This window comes from Protomyctophum parallelum (genome assembly GCF_964188405.1).
Source record: "Protomyctophum parallelum genome assembly, chromosome: 11".
In the NCBI taxonomy this organism is placed as follows: domain Eukaryota; kingdom Metazoa; phylum Chordata; class Actinopteri; order Myctophiformes; family Myctophidae; genus Protomyctophum; species Protomyctophum parallelum.
In genome coordinates, this window is record NC_139707.1 from 25400784 (window position 1) to 25423786 (window position 23003).

The window sequence follows — 23003 nt, forward strand, 5'->3', positions numbered from 1 at the left end:
AAGTTATCATGTTATTGACAAAAGACCAATTGCTTCAAAAAGTTTTTGTATTTTTTTCCAGTTTTTCATGTGTTAAAGAGGGGACAGTACTTCATTAGACCCCCTTCTATGGTTATGTGCAATGATGTCTTCCCTTTGTATCGCCACGTGTTTCTTTCTGGAGGCTGAAACCTTGACAGGCAAACGTTCCAATGAGAAAAACAGTGATATGGTGACATCACAATATCATCCCCTCCCCCTTTATCAAAAAACAACAGCTGTGGGTGCGGCTTCAGTTCAGGTGGATCACCACCCGCCAGGCAAACCAGGCATACTTAATGAACTGTGGGCGTGTCCACATAAAAATGACATTTTAACAAATACTGTACACTTTGTTGACAAAATTCTTCATCCTCATATAATAATAATACCTGATTATCATGTTTTAGGGTGGCAAAAAAATCACGGCACTCTTTAAACTAGAGGTTTTGGAAGCTGCCTTCTTCAGTTCAGCACTGTAAAATACGAACAGATGACTTGACAGTGAAGGCAATTGACTCACACAGTCTCATAGTCACCCCAGTCTCATTAAACATACACCTGTGCCTTCTTATGCTTAATGTATTGACACATTTGACCAATTTGAATCCATGACGCTATACAATACCACTGGATGCTTTGATGAAAATAGTCGATCTACTAGCTCACAACATGCCACAACGTGAAGAATTGTGAGCTTGTAGATTTGTCTGGAATGATCGCCCAGAATATTACATCAAATATTTTTCTTTTTTTGTTGTTGTTGTTGTTGTTAATTCTAATAACCTTGTTCAAAACCAACAACCCAGTCTTGTGTAGTCAGTAGAGAAGTACAGGGAGGTATGATGACTTGATAACATATAATCATGACTTTGAGTCTTATCTGGTTTCATTCATTCCATGTTAGCCGTGGCTTCAAATCAGCACATGCAGATCCCTACTGTATGCTCAAACACCACACTATAACCCACCGCATCCTCCAGCAGATGGAAACAATGTTCCCGTATACAGATGCTGTGGTTTGGATGGGTCATCTTACCAGATATACAAGAAAATGGGAGTCATACTGTTTAGTCATAGGCCAGGCAGCTAGTGGTCACACTGCCACGCTGGTGCAAATTCATCAAAGTAAATGTATGGCTAATTTTGCGACCCTCAAATCAACTTTCACCTGAACTGTAATTTTATGGTGTACCAAGAAGCTTCTGGAGGCCACAAACCTCTCGTTTGATGGGGTGGAGGGGTTGTGTTTTAGTGACATCACTGTTTAGACACGAGAGAGCTGATCCAGATGGAGTAACTCTACACACACGTGTCGCACACACAACACACACACGCACACACACAGGTGCTCGCTCACACACACACACACACACACACACACACACACACACACACACACACACACACACACACACACACACACACACACACACACACACACACACACACACAGTCACATACTTCCCTTAACTACACTTACAGTGTTTTGAAACTAAATACTTCTTTGCCAAGCCCTCAATTACTACATGGACTTGTCTAAATATCAGGGTGAAAGGTCAGCGCATGCACTTTCACTGTTGAGCCCAGTCACTGCATCGTTATATTGACACCGGGTCATTGGTTTGACTTTGAGGAAAGAGCGACAGATCTGTTGTTTACCCTATAGGCCTACTAGAGTTAACACAGCTGAGATCTCGGCCAGCAGGTTGACCTTGTCATAGGCTCTCGGCCCTGAAGTCATAGATGCTCGCGTATACCACTACAAGGCTGTTGATTCAGTCCGTGGCACTGAGTGCATTCATTATGCAAGTTTGTTCTGTTGATAGCTGGCATGTTTTAGCCATGCGGAGACCTTCTGTGACTTTGATTTCCTTATATCAAATCGCTAAGAGTACAGGAGGGTGTATTTCACATGTTGACCGTGATCATAATATATATTTCCTACTTTCAGCGCCAACTATTGTGCAAGCCTTGCCCTTGAGAAAAGCCCAGAATCGCAAACCAGCCTGTGGCGCTCCACAGTAGGCTATAGGCATACTGTACCTGTGCCCTGGACAAACTCAAACAATGTCCACACTGGTGTTGTTTATAAAAATGTCCAATCAGCTTTTTCCAATACAGGCTTTTCACTCTGGCTCAGGCTGAATGATAACCTATCTCTTAAATTTCACTGTACATGGTCACAAATCAGCCTTTCCTCTGCCCCCTTTCTTGGGGAGTGGCGAGTATTTCATTTTTCCCATCATCCCACAGAGCAGTACTTGCTGAATCAATGGTGATCCACGCACTTTTAGTCCGTCCATAATTCGTCACTACCCAACCTCAGTCAACATGGCTGCCAAGTCTGTGACGCATTTATGGCTCTGCTGGGCACAGTCATGCTGACATCATCGGAGCAGTGTGTTAATGACAAAAAGATGGAGGAGTCTGCTAAACTGTGAAGTAAAGGCATTTATGCTCACATTCAAGGCAATTACTTGACCAGAATTACTTCTTACAGTGAGTGCAACAAGCCAATGTCTTAGCCGCCCAAATTAACCTTTCTGGAGAGAACATTCCACAGAAATGGCAGATCTACAAGCTCACAATGTGTTGCAAGTTAACACATAGAGAACTCTATAAGATAGGCTAGGGCTGAGGCACTGAGCCCCACTAGCCAGCCACCATGAACCATTACTTTATGTATTTCTTAATATAGTAACAAACACATTTATTTACAGTAGCTCACCAAGTTTACAGTAGCATTGTAAGTACATTTACAATTATATAATTTTGCTTTTAATTTGGGGTGCCCTGATTTACAATTTCAATTCAACATGTTGTCTGTATATCTCCTATTGTGAATTTACTTAATTTAAATATTTTTTTCCTGTTATCTTCAGCAGTCCAGCATAATGTCATTCATGTTGTAGTGTTAACTTATTCCCCCTGTTGGGAAACCCAGCTGGGCTTGACTTTAAACATTGACTTGCATACTAGGGAAACCCAGCTGGGCATGACTTTAAACATTGACTTGCATACTAGCAAAGGAATTTCTAAATTGTTAATCTATTTTGACATCATCCTAATATAAATGCACAACGTCTCTGTGTGTCCGTACGTGTGTGCGTATGTATGTAAACCACATAACTCAAGAACCGTTTGCCCCACCGACTTAAAATTTGACACCACCACAGGGAGTGCAGTGCCCGGTGTCTGTCGGATCGCCGGTTGTCCAGAACCAGCACAAAAGCCTCTGCTCAGGCTCTGGACAGGGCTCAACCTGATCACCCCTAGATCATACAGTATATGGAGCTGGCCTGTTCTGACATTTGTTGAAAAATCTTGAAAGTTTTTTTAATCATTTAGATTTTCTTCTTTCTTCTCTTCTGGGGGGTTCCTTCCCTGGTTGGCACTAAACAGTTTGAGATCTACTGATATCGAAGGCATTTGTAGAATCAGCCTAGGAGGTCTTAATGGGTACTCACTCTATTGTTTATCCTTGCAATGCTTGCAGATGGATTGTGTTGTTTCCATTGAACATGTTTTGAGATGATTTAACATGATATTTGTGTAACCAAAATTTGTCAGATTAGATGACATTGTTTTTGTAATCCACCGGATTATGTTGTCAAAAATTGTCATGTAATTTCAGTAACTGAAATGAGTAATTTAAACCACAGTAATGGAGAAGGAAAGAGTTTGAAACCTCGATTCCAGATGCAAGCAGCTGTTACTTTGAACTACACATGGACAGTGTGAAGAGATATAGCATACACATGGTCAGGCAAATTGCAGAACAGAACATGTACTCCCACTTTGGTGTCACGGGAATTAAATGGTTCACTGGAACCATATCTTTTAGTTGTTTATGTCAGTGATATGAGCTAGAAACTGCTTTCAGGGAATAACAGAATGAGAAGGTGAATACTTCAAGTTTAGAGTAATTAAAAGGTGAATAGGCCTATTTTGTTGTTAATTTATAACATTGACTGCCAGAAAGTTGTCCAACTTCCGCAATAACATTTCTTCAATTTATTCAACCTGATATTTAATTATTTGCTTACTATAAATTGATTTAAGAGAGTCTGCTAAATGCCTAAATTGTAAATGTTGAACATTCTGTTCTTCCACGTCTTGACAATTCCTTATATAGCTTACTTAACTTAACTTAAATCATGTACTAATTGAGTTTAATGTAGATTATCATCTTCTCAAACTTTTGTCTAAGTTTAAAGGGGGATGGAAGTGCTATGTCATATGACGTTTCCACCATGAACAAGAGGTGTGTAAGCACTGGGGGCAGGGGGCAGCAGGCACCAAGCATCCTTAATAACCACAGGTTTCCTGTGCCTTGAAGTGTCCTCTTTCTTTTTCTTTGTACACAGCTCTGCGTTTGCTATGTGCACATATTTGCTTTTGCACTCTGAAGAATTAAATCTGTTGCCCTTTACTCAGTATGTACAGTAGATAACTTTGAAGGTGTCAATGTAGTACTGTACCAAAGTCACGAAGGAAAACAAATTCCTGTACTTTTAGTGTTCTTCACATTAAATTGTTCTTCTTCTTTAGATCTTATAATAATCATAATAATAATAATAATTATAATAATAATAAAACGCACCCATGTGCGTGCGTGCGCGCACACACACACACACACACACACACACACACACACACACACACACACACACACACACACACACACACACACACAATGTATATAGCACAACATTGTTCTACACAAAGTTGCTTTACATAATAAAAGCAAGGTTATTAGGGGGGAAATACTTAAGAGGTTACAAACTATTTTTATTAGGTAGGGAATGTGTAAAGAGCTGAAACGTCAGTGAAGATTCTTCAGAGTATAATGCTGCAAACGGAGACAAATGGGAAAAAAAGTGATCTATTCATTAAAAAGTCACAAAGCCAAAAGTGGCTTAATTACTTTAGATGCAAATAGATCCCAACAAAAACAAATCAATTCCTTTAATGCATATTGAAGAACAGAGCTCATTGATCATATCTTAACAAAGTCAATCAATGTATCAATATTATGTTTATCTAGCTGGCATGTAAATAAACAACTTGAATAAAAGTTGATAAAGAACTTAATTAATCACCTAAAAACACTCCATTAAATTCCTATCAATGAACGTATCCTCCCAACCCCCATGTGTCTGTCAGACACACAGAAACTGTTGTTGAGGAGGGAAACCTGTATGTATGTGATAATTACCATTGCTACGCACTCAACCCCCGATACCCTCACCCCCACCATCTGTTCCAGGGGTAAGGCTGTCTGTTGCCATGGTTACTCTGTGCCCCTCCTCCCTAAAAGCACTGGGGGTTCTTTTGTGTGTCCCACGTGCAGTGTTTGAAACTGTAACCCGAACCATACCACCAAAGGCTGACTGGTGTTTTATTCCCTGGGGGGGGGGGTATGACACAAGGACCTGGACTTGGTTGCCCAATAGCATCTAGACGCGATATAAAGCGCTCCCTACCAGGCGGCCACAATGCTATTCAAGGATGATTGCAAAATGAGATTGCCCTGTATACCCAATTGTGCATCAACAGCACAAAGGCGCATGTGCACAAACCCCACTACTGAGAATCGGTCCCCCTCCCCCATGCTAAATAAGGTGACCTAGCAAATTAAGCCTCCCCACCCCCCTTTAAGCCCGGTCTACCCAGTCAGAGCAGGGGTACTGTTGGCGGGAAGGAAAGTGGCGCATTTGTTAAGCTGCATTTTAGCTTGTCAGCTGTTGTAGCAAGAGGGAAGCCGTTAACATAAGTAAACTATAATACGGAGTCCAGGAAGGAAAGGGGAAAATATGGTGCATGACAGGAGGTGCAAGATTTTGAATGTCATTAGCCTGTATTACAAAAAAAAAACGTTGTTGAAGGAACTTTATCATTATCATTGTCATTATTATTACCCTTATTATTATACCCAGGGTAGGTGTTCGGAGATCTGAGTTCTCTTTTTCAGCAACACCCTGCTTCGCACAAACTAAAACCTGGTAGCTGCCCAGTGCAACCTCGTAGCAGCTCCACTGAGCAGTTGGGGGTTCAATGCCTTGCTCAAGGGCACTACAGCGGTCTTGAATATCTAGTGACAGTTCTCACAGACATAACAAACATTTGGTCTGATGTCTGATGTGCAGAATACCGGCATTTGAGAAAGCAAGCAAACTATGAGTCTGCTTCAGATCCACTAATGAACTCACACAGATCTGGAAACATATGGGCTTTATAGACAAATCCACGGAGGATTCCCTGACAGCCCTGGGCACAGCCATAACTGAGGTGTACCATTAAGCGCAGCTTTACACCTCAGCCTTGATTAGCTACACCTGGCATTGCTTCATGGATTCGTCTATAGGGCCATGTGTTTTTCTTTATTTTACTAAGATGATAGCACGGCTTGCAGGGTGCGGCAAGTCCTTATAGTCAGATTCCTTCATATCTATCAGAATTGGACATTTAAGTGATTCTGAACTCTGCCATGAACTCTGAGGCACTGTTCATGATACACTACGAAAAAATACACAGATGGAAAACATTAGCTTTGCTGGCAGCAAACTCAACTTTCCCGTAGTACTGTGAATGAAAACGGAACAGGGTGGGCTAAATTTACTGCTGAACTTAATTACTCTGAAATGTCCTCGGGTGTGATTGCCAAAAAGTTTACAGGTGCAACTAATATTTGCTACCTGACATAATGAAAGTAGGGGTGCACGGTTATGAAATTATGACAGATATCCGATCTCTGATTGTTTGCAGATTCATATCTGCCGATACCGATTCTGACCAATTCTGATATTGTACAGAGGACCACAATGGAAACAAGCCTATAGGCCCTAGGGGCTTAATTGGCCCAAAGCCCGTTCTATCTATCAATAAATATATTCTATTTCCAAGTGTCATCAATATCAGAGAAAATAATCTAGATTATTTTTAGACCGATCCGATACTGATATGGTATTATTTTTGGCCGATTCTGATACTCTGCCGATTATATCATGCATCTTAAACTAAATGAAAGACCCATTTTTCACCCCTGTGTCAATCATCTAATGTGATCCTGGGCTCTACACACCCTCCACCAACCTAGTCCCCATATATGGTTGACAAGGGGAGAGCAACGGACTTGAACTCATGCTTCCTTCATGCCTGAGTGTCCAAGTTGCTCCTTTACACCTGACAGGGGGGAGTTTCCCTGGTTGGACGTAGCGCGTGGAAGGAACACGTTATTCCAACCAGTTCCTTTTCCCCTCCATCAGGTGCCCCGGCTGGCAGTTTAGTGACCAGGATTATTGCATGTTTTTTGTGAGGGTACCTAGTACCTACCCTAGGGGACACGGGGAGAACATGCAAACTCCACACAGAAAGGCCCTTTCGCCAACCCCGCCTTCGGGTATGGGCACTGATGACACGGAGGAGGAAACACGCCGCCAGCACCCACAGCGTCCCGAGCGGGAATCTAACCCAGGACCTTCTAGCTGTGAGGCGACAGCACTACCAACTGTGCCACCGTGACCCTAAAAAGACATTCTAAGAGAATTTCATGAGTTGCATTCATCTGGATTTATCATGTCCACAGTTAGTTCTGATGAACTATAAAACGATTAAATCTTGAGAATATAAAGAGAACATAAGGAGTGGAGTGATATTCTGGCTGTTTATAGAAGAACAATTGACAACCAATTTGCAAGACAGATTACACCCTGGCCAACTGCTTTGAATTGACTAGTAATTTTTCGAAAGTAATTTTGGTCTGCTGCCAGGTGAAGGTGAACCGTGTACAAAATGCCATCCAATATAATTATTGTAGGCCCTGCACATACCCCGGTGTGTTGGCAAGGAGACTACCCCAGGATAGATTGTAACCAGCAAGAATACGTGCCAAGCATCCACTTTCCTAATTTGTAATGCAAGAGCTAAATATGAGCTCGGTGGGCCACATGAATGTGCAGTGTTAATTCTTTGTTCTGTTATCATACATGTGCAGAGATTGTAGTCTAGATTTGTCTGGCCACCATTGCTCCTTTTATTCATAACATTCTTATTCATTACAAAACTTCCACAAAGAAAAAAGCCATGACCAAAGCTGCCTGAAGAGGAAATGAGATGTTTCTCCTTGCACAAGCATTCAGGAACAAACCAGTTGTAGGATAACTCTCTTTGTGTGACAGTTGGACAAACATCACGAGGGGATGATTCACTGTGGGTCAGGTTCTATGCCACATTATACAGGCAACTCCTGAGCAAAGCCCTTTCACCTTATTGAAAACAAAAGAAAAAATTAAACATGTATGGTATTTATAGAAGTTTAATTAAATGTTTTATATTAGGAGCAAATAAATGAGGTGCATAAGCATTATCAACTTCCTTAGACCAAAAATTATGAACAATATCAGTAGTAATAGATCCAAATTTCATAACAGGCTTATGGTTCATTGTGACTTAGCAGTCCTCAAATCAACTTATAAATATACTTTTTCGAAGGAATTATTCTGTCCGTACAATTGACCTCTTGTTTTTTATTATCGATTATAACTTTCTTATAGTTTTTTTATATTAAAAACTGGTTTGGATTGGATTTGTTGTATCTCTGGAATCTACCAGCTTGGCAGTCAGAATCCTCAGCCACCAGGGAAAGATGTAACAAATGTGAGCGAGAAGTCATTGATTGATTGATTGATTGATTGAAGCATTTCTTAACAGTTTTGGAGAATTACAGTACATTTCAAGCACAACTCAATACAAGACTGTTAACTGTGGACGACACCATAAAGCATTTCACTTGTTTACAATAGGGTCCACCATGTTCAATTCATCATAACATTTAGGGCTGTATTTTGCGTGTCTTAAGTACCAGGTCTTATTCCCTAACTTGAGTAAACTAAAGACCTGGAGGCGTGATCAATGCCATTTGGCTATTCTGAGTGGCCAAAGAGCATTGATCACGCCTCCAGGTCTTTAGTTTACTCAAGTTAGGGAATAAGACCAGGTACTTAAGACACGCAAAATACAGCCCCTCGACAGGTACATGGGTATCTTGGTGGTGTATGGAATCTTGTGGACCAGACCCATTGCAAGATGCTGTAATCTGTCGTCAACCCTAAACCATTCCAGCCTGTCAAAGTGGGCAGGGGTGAGGTGGGTTCGGGGAGTGAGGAGTTAATATTTGATCCAAATTGAATGTATTCAGTTTTTCCCAGGTGTAAAGATAGTTTGTTATCAGCGAACCAGGTGCAGATTCTACCGAATTCAGAGCTAAGGGCCTTTTCAACCTGCAGTTTGTTTCTGTCTGAGACCAGCAGTGCTGAGTCATCTGCGAACAGGAACAAGTTGCAGTCACAAGCTGATGTCATGTTGTTTATATACAGGAACAGTAAGGGCCCTAGTATGCTTCCTTGTGGAACACCACAGCTCACTGGGAGGGGGACAGTGTTCTGTTCACCTCCACCATCTGTTCTCTCCCCTCCAGGTAGGATTGCATCCAGCTCACTGATGTGCTATCAAAACCAATTGCATTTAGCTTGTTAACCAGTATGGAATGGTTCACAGTATCAAAACCCTTTTGGAGGTCCAGCATGACCATGCCGCAGTATTTGCCAGCATCCACCTCGTGTTTGATGTGGTTGCTCAAATAGAGGAGGCATGTGTCAGTGGAGTGGGATGTTCTGAAGCAAGATTGGAATTCATACATCGCTCACATTAGCCCCATAATCCATATGGAACCTCTCCCTCCCTCCGCTATGTAGCTCCAAGGGAGAGGTTCCATATGGGGCTCACATGGTCATTTTTGGCACGGTTCTATTCTCTTTCATGTGAGGAATTTCAGGTCAACAGAGATATCATAAGTTGAGATCATGCAGAATTGACTGAGGCCTAACAGACGTATTTTGAAGTTCAGAACCTCCAGATCTAGTCTGTCTCTGCAGAGAACGTTTGGAGTGTGCTGTTAGCCTGTGGTTAACCAGGGCATCCCATATTAAACCATGAATGAAAGCACACTTGTGGCTCACAATGGAGGTTCCCTCATCTCCAAGAAGAGGGGGAAGGGCATCACATTCCTCCACTGATCTCCTGTTTACAACCAATATTAAACAATTAGTGCAGCTTGTATAGGCTATCAGAAACCTTGGCTAGATAATCAAAGAGGACGAAGCTAAATGTGGTCATCTAACCCTAAGCCATTTCACAAGCCATGTGTTAAATTGTGAGATTTGCTTGCTAGCATTTCAGTGTAGGGTAAAGATAAGAGATATAGACAACATTCATATAATTAAATTACTCATATTGTATACAGTATACAATGACATAATGTACACATACAGTAAATACACACTGCCACCAACCAACAAACTGCACAAATTGTTACGACAAATTATGTAAAAGTGCAAAGTTAGGTCTACTGAAATTCCAACTGTGTGAGAGAAATATCCCGGTGTCAATGCTACGGCTCACATTTACACACTAATAGGTCCAATTTAGCATCTCCACAGAAAGCTGAGTTCAGACTATTAAGCATGATTAATTCTGGGAAGTGTGCCAATTAATTCATGACCCTACTGGTGGGCCTTTGCTTCTTTAAGAAAGGACATGAATCACAGAGCAAACTTCCCAATGACCCATGCAAGTGCACATGTCCTCTGGAGCGTGGCCTGGAAATGTAGTGTGCCCTGCTCGACTGCTGTAATGATAGGCCTACATTGAAAACAATGGATAAGCCATGGAGGACTCAGGACTGGGGAAAAGCACATAAAAAAACCTGCACACCGATGGATGCCAAGGAAAGTGTAGAAGGAGGAAGGGTCTCAAATAGCAACAACTTCCGAATGTCCGCCAGGACAGGAAGCAGGCGCCCACGGTGGCACTTATCAATGAAGGGTGTGTTGTTTCACACACTACAAAGACAAAGCACTAAAGCAGTGACAGAGGTGCTGCTGAACAGTTTAGAGAGTAGAGACAGAAAGCATCCTGATTTGTTGAAAGGGAGGGTAACTTAAGCAGGGTAAAGGACAACATTCCATATAGCCTACCTGGTTTATATAAAAATGAGTATAGTTTGTTGTCCCACACTATTTTTAAGCTGTGGTGTACAAAGTACAAATAGTAATAAATTCCACTACAAGTGGAAGTTGCTCAGTCAAGTTTTTACTTTAGGTAAGGTAAGGTACGGTAATTTTATTTATAAAGCGCCTTTCAAAACAATCGTTACAAGGTGCTGTACAAAGTAAAATAATAAAAATAAAACAAGAAAAACACAGTCAACAGCAAAACAGCAATAACAATAAGAAACAAGCAACAGAAAACAATACATGAAAATATATGCAGGCAGAACAAGACTCAATAGAGATACTTGCTATATTAGACCAAAATATTGACGATATAGGTGTGTTTTTAGCAGCTTTTTAAAAGTGTCGACTGACTCTGCTTTTTTTTAAGTTAAGAGGTAACTCGTTCCAGAGTGTATAGGTGCTATAGCCGAGAAGGCTCGATCACCTTTTGTTCTCATCTTGGTAGCAGGAATGATAAGAAGGCCTTTATCAGAAGATCTAAGTTGTCTTACTTACTTTAAAAACGGCTATTGAAAATTTTTTCAATGCTCTTTTTAATATATATTAGGCTACTGTAGGCTATGCATAAAGACCCTCATAACTCTCTGAAACCACATGGTCCTAATGAATTCAGCCAGTGACCTGCTTGTTTTACAACAAAGCCTATAGAAATTTTAAATGCCTATAAACTTTAGCATACAGTATAATCAATAGACAAAAGGTGTGTGTGTGACTGTGTGTGTGTGTGTGTGTGTGTGTGTGTGTGTGTGTGTGTGTGTGTGTGTGTGTGTGCGTGTGCGTGTGTGTGTTCTTGATTAGCCTAAACACTATCCAATCAGGCGAGAGTGGAAGGAAGTGATTAATAAATAGATACATGTATAATTGTATCTATTCTAAACCATAATACCGCCTTTAATCCATTGTTTATATTACTCAAGTTAAACATCCAATTTCAAATGTCTATTAAGTGTTTTACTAAAGCAACTTAATTTATTACATATCCCCTTAACGCCTCGGCTTCAGACAGTGACTTGCTATAAGCAATTTCAGCATTTGCAAAGTAAGGGTAAAATGATAGAAAAGGAACAGAAAGAGGCATGCAAAGGAGGACTGCACGAGGAAAGAGGAATGTTGAAGTTGCTCCGCGGATTGGATCGGGGGTGGGGTGCCCGCTCGAAACGGGGAGGAGAAAAGGGGGGTGGGTTTGGGAAGGAAGAGTCTTCTTTGTCCTCACCCCCGCATTCACACACACAACCCCGACTTGGAGCAGACGAGAGGAGCCTCTCGTAAAAACTGGATGGCTTGACGAAGAGTGGAGTGTTATTTATTTATTTTTGTTTTCAATGCGAGGAGTGAAGCAAACGAAAACTGTATTAAGACATTAAGGGGGACTTTTTGGAGCAGACAGGAACTACAAATTCCTCTTGAAGGTAATAAGACCAGCTCACAAACAAAGCCTAGTCAGCCAGCAGCATCACACACAGGACCGCATTAACTTAACGGGACATCTGCTTGCGAAACAGACAGCGGTAGCTCCGTTTCTAACTTCCATCTGTGTGATCCAGGGTACAATTCAGAGCCACACACAGTTTGACGTAGCGGTGCCGAGTCCGACGTGGTGGTTGTTGTGTCGAGCCGAAACGCTGGTTTAAATGCTAACTTCGGTGCAAGGCGCGCCGCGGAACCACTATGCATGTGTGTCTGTCCGCGCGTGGTTCAACCAACGATGGCTTATTAAAACAATCATTAGGCCACTTAGATCTTAGAACTTAGATTCATTGATGCGTATTACATATCATTTCTAAACGTCCACTATTCCATGGTATAGAGTATTGTAGATATGTCACCCCATGGCAATGGAGGAGAGACTTAACGCATGCTTGGGGGTTTATCTTTTTCCCCGGGGGAAATTTGACCCAAAGTCTGTTATAAACTTAATATCACGGTGAGTCTTCGAGTCGATACACTGCTAATTTTGAACTGCTTGTTGGTACATTGCGCACACTTAAACAGTTCTTCTGGGCGCATCAGGGTTGTTGTGTTCAGCATGTGGATAGCGCTTTATGGCCAATTAAGCGGAACGGCTGATTTGATTTATTGATGGCGCTTTTCCATCGCATGGTACCGACTCTGGGGGACTCTCCTCAGCCCTTTTATTTGGGTTTCCTTCGGGCAAAAGTATAGTCATACCTGGTAGTATACCTAGTTACCCCCCCCCCCCCCATTATGAGTTGATTATTGGGATGCTTTTGCCCTAGAAACCAGGTTTGTTTTTCTTCTAGTCTACCTTGCAGTCTTAAGCCCATTTTCTTTGTCCACACTCTTTTAAACCGTTTATATCTTAAATGATAATGGAACGTCTGTTTGAGTAGGCCTATTTTCCCCCTTTTTCTTTTACATAACTACATGGCAGAGGAATGTAGAAAGTGTTGCATAAATCGCTCCCAAGTAGAATGATATTGAGGCCTCCCTGATGGCCTAGGATGGAGCAGACGAGCAGTGGTGGTAGACTAACTAGTCTCCCAGATGTGAGGGCCACAAAGCTCCTCTGTTCTGGGGTGTGAGTGTGACTGGCTGCCAGACTTTTCCAAGTTCAGCTTTACTTATTTCTGGGACGTGGGGTTCAGGGTTGTATTTGAAGTGCCTCTGATAAAAGAGAGGCCAAAGCCCATTGAAGATAGGACATCAAAACACTCAAAGCAAACTAGTCATATCAGTTTCTTTGTATGTTTAGGTCTCATTCCAAATTACTGTTTTGTTTTTCTACGCCTATTAATTTTTAAAGAGAACTACGTAAATACAAATTTTACACAATTGTACACACACACACACACACACAAAGTGATAAGAAGCTTGTCTGTGGACTACTTTTATCATGGCACATTGGTGTTAGCCTATCAATGGGTCTTTGCTTGGGGCAATGCCTGACCGCTAGGCTGCATTAATGTCTGAGGGGGCTGTTGGATTATTATTCCTCCCCCACACTTCCTCCACTTCCTGCAGCTGAAAGGAGAGTGATATTTATTTAACGGTACATTTGAGGCATTTGACCCATTTTAAGATTTACTGGGCATTCTGTCAACCATGGTTTTGGCAAAATGTGTAGCATGGTGTAGTACTGTGACTGATTTAATAATTGGTGAACATGCAGCCAGATGTGTGCAACTCACAGGTAGCCTACCCTTTGGCCCCTTTTCCACCTAAATAACGTTGGTTCTAGAACTGGTTCCATTCTAGGTTCTTGGAACTGTGGCGCTTTCGCAGAACCGGTGGCCATTTTTTGGTTCCAGTAACGAACCAACTTTTATAGGGTTGTGAACCAATTCATTTTCAGTGGAAACACTCTGAACTGGTTTCGATATTGGGCTGGAAAAAATAAACAAACTGGTTCAACCTCGGTGGGGCCTTTTGGCGGAAGAACTGAAGCAGATATCTTATCCTAAAACCTCTGAGAACTGTTGCTGCTGGCTTTAAGGTGTTGAGCAGCGAAGCAGCATCACTACAAAGGCACAAGGCAGAAAGCTTCTTTAATTTTTTTGTCCTACAAAATTGACACGCAGGTGGTTCCCGTGTCAGCTTGCCAGATAACATCAAATCACAATCATTGTCTGTTGTTTAGGAGGGAACGTGAATGCAGGCCAGTATAACAGTGGGGTTCAGGGACCCTAAGGAGTCTTTGAGGGGAGGGATCCAGGGTGTCCCCACAGCTAACTGATTGATAGGTAAATGCCAGCTAAATGGACCATTACATGGCTGTAACTTGAGTTGTAATGGACCTCCTGCCTTTGGTTAACACTTATTTTTACAGTGTAATTGGGGTTGTCCCATAGATTAAATTATTTTATTATTGAAATGAGGGGCATATAAAACCGGGGGTCCTTGAAATTCAAATGGCTGAAAACCACTGCAGTATACTATTCCTTACATACTGTCACAGAATATTTAACAGAATCCTGTGTAAACTGCAGATGGCCTTGAGGACAATATATTGTATAGGCCTAGGTTAAATATTTATTGCTTACATTCAGAGTTTTGTTTTGTACTTTGTTTCACTATGATGATGGTGTTGTTGGCATGAAGTCTAACCGGTGGCCATTCAGACTTAAAATCAATAAGCCATTATACAAATCTGAGAGTAGCCACTTAAGAAAGTGATATTTCTCTGCAAGTCTGCCCTAATAAGCAAGCCATTCAGGCACTTAGTGCCTAGAACTTAATTGCTGCAGTACTATGGTTGAAGGGCTTTTCATTGTAACATTTTACTTAAGGACATGTAAAGTGGTGTAATGGTTACACATAATTTACATTAATCAGATTCACAGATGTCGTCAGTGCATTAGTTCAATATATCCCTTTACCTTACTAGACCTGTTAAATAAGGAAGGGACGGTGCACTGCTCTCACCTTTTCCATTACGGTTTTGAACTTGTCTTTAGTTAATTATTCTCTTGTGAGTTTCCATCATGTTGTGTTATTGAGAATGTGGGCTTAGTTCTGACTGTGGAAACCACCTTTTTCTTCCTTCGCTTGAAATGTGAAATCACTGGCATCTTGATTGTTTTCTTATCTTAGACTTCCAATGCGAAAGTTCTTTGCTATACACAGAAAAGTCCCCCCAAGTGGCTAATGTACATTGATGTCGTTGGTAACAATAATTTGTGTTTGTTTTCTATGTGTGGACAAAGTGAGGGCTATGAACAGCAATCTAAAAAACATTTTCTAGCCCAAGTTACAAGCCACCAATTGTTGCTTTATTACTGTAGGGCTGCAACTATTATTCTATCCAGTTTGATCAATCAAATTACTGAGAAGCATTTTTTTCTAAATTATTTTTTATATATCAACACATCGAGGTGTATCATTTTGAATTGCTTTTTTGCCACCTACAATGCCTGTAAAACCTTCCCATTTGTCAAATCCATACACCCTATGACTTGACAATGACTAATTTTATTGCACATCACTTGTGTATTATGTGGTTAACCACAACCAAACTAGAATCCTTACTTCGTAGGTCTGGACAAAAACAGAACATTGAATTAGATAACTAATTTGGAACATTGATTTAGAGAATGTTCAGAAAAAGTGTATGGAAAAAGTCGTCTTGACTATGCCATTCAGCACAGCTGTCATTCAGCACATTGGGTGATTTGTCTGGGTATTTAATGGCTAGGATTTGTGTGTTCTGGTTAGCAATATTCTTATCCCCCGATTTTGCAACCCATTTTTTACACTGACCTCATGCTTCCTTCTATGCATGAGGAGTCCAAGCTGCTTCTTTTCACCTGACGGGGGAGTTTCCCCGGCCGGACATAGTGCGTGGTAGGAACACGTTATTCCAACCAGTTCCTTTCCCCTCCATTAGTTAGTTTAGAGACCAGGATTACTGCATGTTTTTTGTGAGGGTACCTACCTACCCTGGGGGACATGGAGAGAACATGCAAACTCCACACAGAAAGGCCCTTTCGCCAACCCCACCTAGGGTATGGGCACTGATGATGCAGAGGAGAGAACAACAAGCGTCCCCAGCGGGGAATCTAACCCAGGACCTTCTGGTTTGCAATATTAGTAGGCTACTTCTTGCAAATCTTTGCATGGTTCTAGAGGACATTCCCTGATAATTTACAAGTTAGACTCTAGGCGGTAAAATATTTTCTTGGAGGGATAAGCCAAAAACCTCTGGTCATGCTTTTGTGAGAACACGCCATGATTTTACAGCTGTTCGATGACATTCCTCACGTGGTTGTATGCTCTAGCTTTGGCAGCTATTCAAATTCCGCCAGTGGTCCTTCGACTCCCCCCCCCCCCCCCCCCCCCCCCCCATGCCACCTAGCTATCCAATATAGCAGATGTTAAACAGCTGTAGAGAATCCTATGTAGGACCATGTCGCCACCATGTGGATATAATTAGCAATTACAATGAAATTCCATTCCACTAACAATTTTTAAATCAAAGTGGACTTGCATCATGTTCCACTGATTGATATTTTGTTCCTGGTCTTAGAATAGATTTTTTTATTGAATTCTGTGTTTACTAATCTATTTTTTGTTTTGTCAAAGCACCTTTTGGGGTATTCTTTATCCTTTATTGACAGTGATAGTGGATGTATTTTTAGGTATTCTGGTTTGAATTCACATAACTAATCAACTATGCATCTTTACAATACCTTTTGTTACATCTCTGCAGAAAATATTGTTTTCATCAATAATATGACATCTTGGTCATGTGAAAATAAAATATAACCTTTGCACATTTTCTGGAGCTGCAGCTGGCAGAATTCCTTTTATTTATTTTTGTATGTTCATTCCTGCTACACCGACAAGGTTGGATATGTATAACAACTTTTTTAATTATCTTAAAGGTATTATGACATGATTTATAACATAATTTTAACAACATTAAAAGTCTTGGCCATGGTCCTTCAAACGTGTCTAAAAAGTTTGAACACTCAACTCCACTCCAGTATTTCTTGACACGAGTTTTTGTGCATGTGTGAAGTTCATCCTGAGAAGCCATGGAAAAACACATTATTTTAGCCTGTAGATGTCGGTAATTCCCCCTTTCCTGTCAACCCAAGATGCGCTTCTTTGACAACGTGGTAGGAACGTCGTCAAAAATAAAAGAGTCATCTAGGCCAGTTGGTATCCAGTGTAAGTTGGTATCCACAGCCAACAACAGAGCAGATTGATTTTTCTCTAGAAGACATTATTAGTAAGTATTACAAAGAAACAAAGTCGCGGTTGACAATGAGGAAGCGGAGAAGAGAGGGTAGGCACTAGGCAGGGAGCAGAGTGGAGGGGGCGGAGGTTTAGCCGGGATCTACGTATATCCCTGCCGTCCAACCAGATGAGACATTTTTGCATAATTATTCACAAGAGTCCAGACAGCAGAGAATACACTGAATGTTCAAACTTCGTTTTTTTTTTGTGAAATTGATGTCAAGAAAAGCCAAAAAAGCCAAAAAATCTACAAAAATGTGTTTTAAATGTCACAATCCCTTTAACCACAATGTGCAGCCTTATCCTGACTGCTTATCACAACTTCTTTTTCTCCAAGCAGATCTGAGAGGTCTCGCCCTGTCAACCCACAGCCACAATGAGTTGGAGCTTCTTGACACGCCTGCTGGACGAGATTTCCAACCACTCTACCTTTGTGGGCAAAGTCTGGCTCACTCTCCTCATCGTCTTCCGCATCGTGCTGACCGCTGTCGGCGGAGAATCCATCTACTACGATGAACAGAGTAAATTTGTCTGCAATACGAACCAGCCCGGTTGTGAGAACGTCTGCTATGATGCCTTTGCCCCCCTCTCGCACATCCGCTTCTGGGTGTTCCAGGTGATCATGATAACCACGCCCACCATCATGTACCTGGGCTTCGCCATGCACAGGATTGCGCGCATGGACGACGACGAGTACCGACCACGCAAGCGGATGCCCATGGTGAGCCGTGGCACTAACCGTGACTACGAGGAGGCGGAGGACAATGGCGAAGAGGATCCCATGATCCTGGAGGAGATCGAGCCAGAGAAGAAGGAGGCGGCACCGGAGAAGCCGTGCAAGAAGCACGACGGGCGGCGGCGCATTAAGCGCGACGGCCTCATGAAGGTATATGTGTTCCAACTGCTGTCGCGCGCCACGTTTGAGGCCCTCTTCCTGTTTGGCCAGTATATCCTGTACGGGCTAGAGGTGGCGCCGTCGTACGTGTGCACGCGCTCACCATGCCCACACACGGTGGACTGCTTCGTGTCCCGTCCCACCGAGAAAACCATCTTTCTGCTCATCATGTACGGCGTCAGCGCCCTGTGTCTGCTGTTCACCGCGCTAGAGATCCTCCACCTGGGCATCAGCGGCATCCGCGACTGCTTCTGCAAGCCGCGCCCTCGTCCCCCAACCCCGCGGCACGCGGCCCTGACCAGCCAGAGGCCGTCGGTCACGCTCACGCGGCAGCCCTCCGCTCCTCCGGGTTACCACACGGCCCTAAAGAAGGACCCGTCAGGGAAAATTGCCTTCCAGGACAACCTTGCCGATTCCGGCCGCGAGTCGTTTGGGGACGAGCCCTCGTCTCGAGAGCTGGAGAGGCGGAGGCACATGAAGCTGGCCCTGCAGCACCTGGACCTGGCCTACCAGAACGAGGAGAGCAGTCCGTCTCGTAGCAGCAGTCCCGAGTCCAACGGCACCGCAGTGGAGCAGAACCGACTGAACTTCGCCCAGGAGAAGCAGAGCGGGACATGTGAGAAAGGTAAAGAGCTCGATTTCAGACCCGATATGAGTTTCTTTACATTTTAACTTTACGTTTTAAACTTTTTAATGAGATTGATCAATTTATTCAAATAAAGGATTTTGTAAGAATCGCCAGGCACGTTTATAGAATCCTGGCTCCAGCTTTAAAGAGTTTCTCAGTATATTACTTACACATAGGCAGACATTATTTTATTTATAGATAGAATCTTTAAATTGAGTATGATGTTTAATTTATTACTAGACTGCCCTCATATCTAGAGCGGGGCCGCTCAGAGCCATTGGAGCCGCTAGCTCTCACACCTATGCCGCACTGCCATTCCGACCGCTTATGCCCATATATCTGCTTATGCCCATAGATGTAAGCACAAGTGATGAGACTTGCTGGGCATTTCTGCCTGATATCTCTGTATCTGTCAGTCCTTGGGTCCAGGTTCCTTTAAGCCCATATATGGAGTTCCATGATGTCATCAGTATTATATATGGGAATACCCCTTTTGTGCCCATATTCTGACTGATTTGTTGAGGTTAGACAACACCATAGCTGTATTGGGAACTCCTTATATGGTTATAGCTGAGTCATGGTGACGTGAGTGTGACATCAGAGGTCAGCCTGCCGGTGGTCGGTCCTCCCTTAAGACAATTTTAACTTGGGATTACAACATATATTCAAAACCTTAAAGAAACAAAGTCAAATCACATTTGATATGGCCCTGCTAAAGTTTTACTTGTGTAACGCATGTCTCCGTGCTTGTAATTATGATTTTATATTTTGATAAGCATGTTTTATTAGTTGGTTCATATATTCAAATAGAGTCCACAATTAGTATATAACGCTACATTTAATTTTGTTCTTGGCCATGTTGAGCGGAGCCCCACTTGGATTTGCCATGGCTTTGATCCCTGTACATTTTCATTAATTTGTGTCTTCGTGTTTCCCCAGGTCTCAGAGCATAGCTCCTCATCAACAACACAGCCATGGACACTATGGGTGAAACCTTACTTCAGGGTTCAGTGAGCAGACAAAAGGGAATCTCACATGGATGTATGGACGTGTGTCTGTATGCTCACGGGATTCTCTTGAGGACGACAAATCCAGTCAAAGCTTTTCAGTATTAAGGCCAGCAATTCTTGAGGATGAGTCGAACTTTGGCCACTTGAAGATTCAAAGTGCTCACAAACTATTGCTGTACAATAAGACCAATCGCTCCTCTCTCAGGGCAACTATGCTGTTTCCCCCCCACTCCTGATCTTTTTTTTTAAAGCATAGGATTATTAGCGGTTTGATTTATCGGAGTTGCTGTGGTCCTCATTTTGAAGTCCAGAGAGGGTTCATCTCAACTTTGCCTTAGACCTAAACTGTTTACATTTGCAGCCATTCCATTGTGGTAAGGGCAGGCTAAGTGTAGTGCAGGGGCAAAAAAACCCATCAAACTGTAAGTTGTAAGAAGTGAATGAGTTAGTGCTTGTATATGAACTGGTTGGCTAAAGGACAGGGTGCCACTCATAGGAACAAAAGGGTACTGGAGTCATTAAAATATGCACACAGATTTTGGGAGATGTTACATTTCATATAAAACTTTTGCAGGTGTATCCCTTGACATTTTCAAACAGTTTGGATAATGCTATTTAACTTGTGATTACTTACTGTATGCAAGTTGTACATTTGAGGCATAACTCCCCTTTTTTATATATTTTTTTGAGGGGCACTACCTACATCCAGCTTTTGGTTACCGTCCACAAACTTTGTCTTAAACAAACATTAAATTCCCATTGACAATGAATGGAGAATTTTACGTCATAGTGTCTGAGCAAATGGGCATAGTGTCTATTTTATGGCATGATGATGTACGATGATAAGAGCACCCCTCCCTTCACATGGGTGTGATTCTTTTTTTTTTTTTTACATTTCTAGTTAGCACTGCGCCAGTCAATGTTCTCCAAGTATAGCAACTGGAAGTCATGTGGTGCCTTTGTCCAAAGGAACAAGAACCTGGGTAATGCTTGAATAAGTGTATATTGTGACCTTGTATTGTTTAAAACATGCATTTGATACTGTTCTTTTGTCCATCGTTGTATGATTTATTTTGTTATCATTCATACCAGCCAGCATTACTGTTCGTATGAAAAGAATGAAGTTCACTGCTGTCTTAGTTCTCTGATGCTTAATTTCATTGTTGCATAGTGTAGGGTTCATGATCATTTGAAGACGAGATTAGAACACTTTAATCACAGTGCAACCATTAACCACTTAAACCTTATGCATCATTGACTAGGGTCCCCTACGGGTCTATATTTGGTCCCCTTCTGTTTTACCCTACCACACACAATCTCTTGGGCCAAAATAGCCAATCTACACAATCTAAAATGTAATTATTTATTTGATGTTTTTTTCCAGTAAGAATTGAGGCTTGAATACCTGCACGTATAGTGTAGTAAGCCGATAGGCCTATTAGCTATGATTCATTTTATTATATATTAACTTTAATAGACTTATTGCTTACTCCACTATACATGCAGGTATTCAAGCCTCAATTCTTACTGGAAAAAAAAACATCAAATAAATAATTAAGACCAGTGTTGGGCAAGTTAAGCTACATGTAGTAGTCCAAAAGAAAATTGCATTATGCTCAGTGTCTTAAATACATTTTCATCACATTTTAACCAGAGGCTTAAGGTACACATAAAACATTCCTTTATCACTAAGAGTGCTTGCTTCCAATGAGAAGTTTGCAATAATAATACCATGTTCAGGTTTCATGTCTTTTATTTGTGGATGTCCTGCTCAATGAAGGTTGCAATCGTGCTATGCTGATTTGCCTTGAATGCTCTAGTGTCATAATTTGTACTCTAAATCATCACCCACAATGCTATTGGTGCATTGCAGGTACCTACTCAAGTGTCATCTCAAGTTATTTTTGGAAAAAAGAATGCATTTTGTACTTTTTATACTTTTTGTATCTATAGTATTTTTGTGGGTAGTTTTTAAATAAACCATTTTTCACTGACTGCTGGAATTGGTCATTTTGTCTCCATTACTCTATGGTTATGGGGAGCAAGGTTTTTGCCACCTATGGATGGACTCACTGAAGTAAGGTGCAGCCAGTGAAAGAGCAGAGATGAACTCTGGCCTCAACATCGTAGAAGGAGAACAGACCCTCTGCCTAGTCCACAACACTCCCACTTTCTGGACCTCCTTTCTTACAGGGAGGACAGCAGGGCTAGCAGCAACCCAGTAGCCTACTCCTTTCCATTCTCCATATACAAGTGTATATAGTCCAGTAGCCAGGTTTCCTAAAATTTGTAGTCTGGCATAAATACAAATGCATCACTGATCTCACTCTGGCGTCTTTCTCTGTCACGTCTTGGTGTACTGTAGTGTATACGTGTCAGTTTCCACTTTCCACACAAATGTTATACATAATTTTCCATGCCACCTATGATGAGGTATAAAATACAGCAGCCTTGTGTTCATAAAACAGATTGGGTAGGCTATTGGGTAAGACTGACGTTATGTATCTTTCAGGACGTTTCACTGCTTTGTCTCAACCATTACTGTATGGCTCTGGTTCTCAGCCACCGCGGTGGATATTTTGACATAGCCTAACGTTTTTTTGTTTTTGTTTTAATGTTGCCACTACTGTTGGAGCAGCCATAATAAACTACACAGGTTCATCCAGATGTTCTGG

General features: G+C 41.8%; 1 protein-coding gene across 2 annotated transcripts; it reads left to right on the forward strand.

The window, feature by feature from the left end:
- The first annotated feature begins 12337 nt into the window (after positions 1 to 12337).
- On the forward strand, positions 12338 to 22322 carry gjc4b (gap junction protein gamma 4b). Of its 2 annotated transcripts, none has more exons than XM_083776514.1 (3): positions 12338 to 12505; positions 18133 to 19315; positions 20258 to 22322. In XM_083776514.1, the coding sequence occupies exons 2-3, from the start codon at positions 18172 to 18174 to the stop codon at positions 20269 to 20271; spliced, it is 1158 nt and encodes a 385-aa protein (XP_083632640.1). In that variant the 5' UTR covers positions 12338 to 12505; positions 18133 to 18171; the 3' UTR covers positions 20272 to 22322. The 2 variants fall into 2 exon arrangements, with proteins under 2 accessions (XP_083632640.1, XP_083632639.1); XM_083776513.1 differs by having other exon boundaries at positions 18136 to 19315.
- Positions 22323 to 23003: the final 681 nt, after the last annotated feature.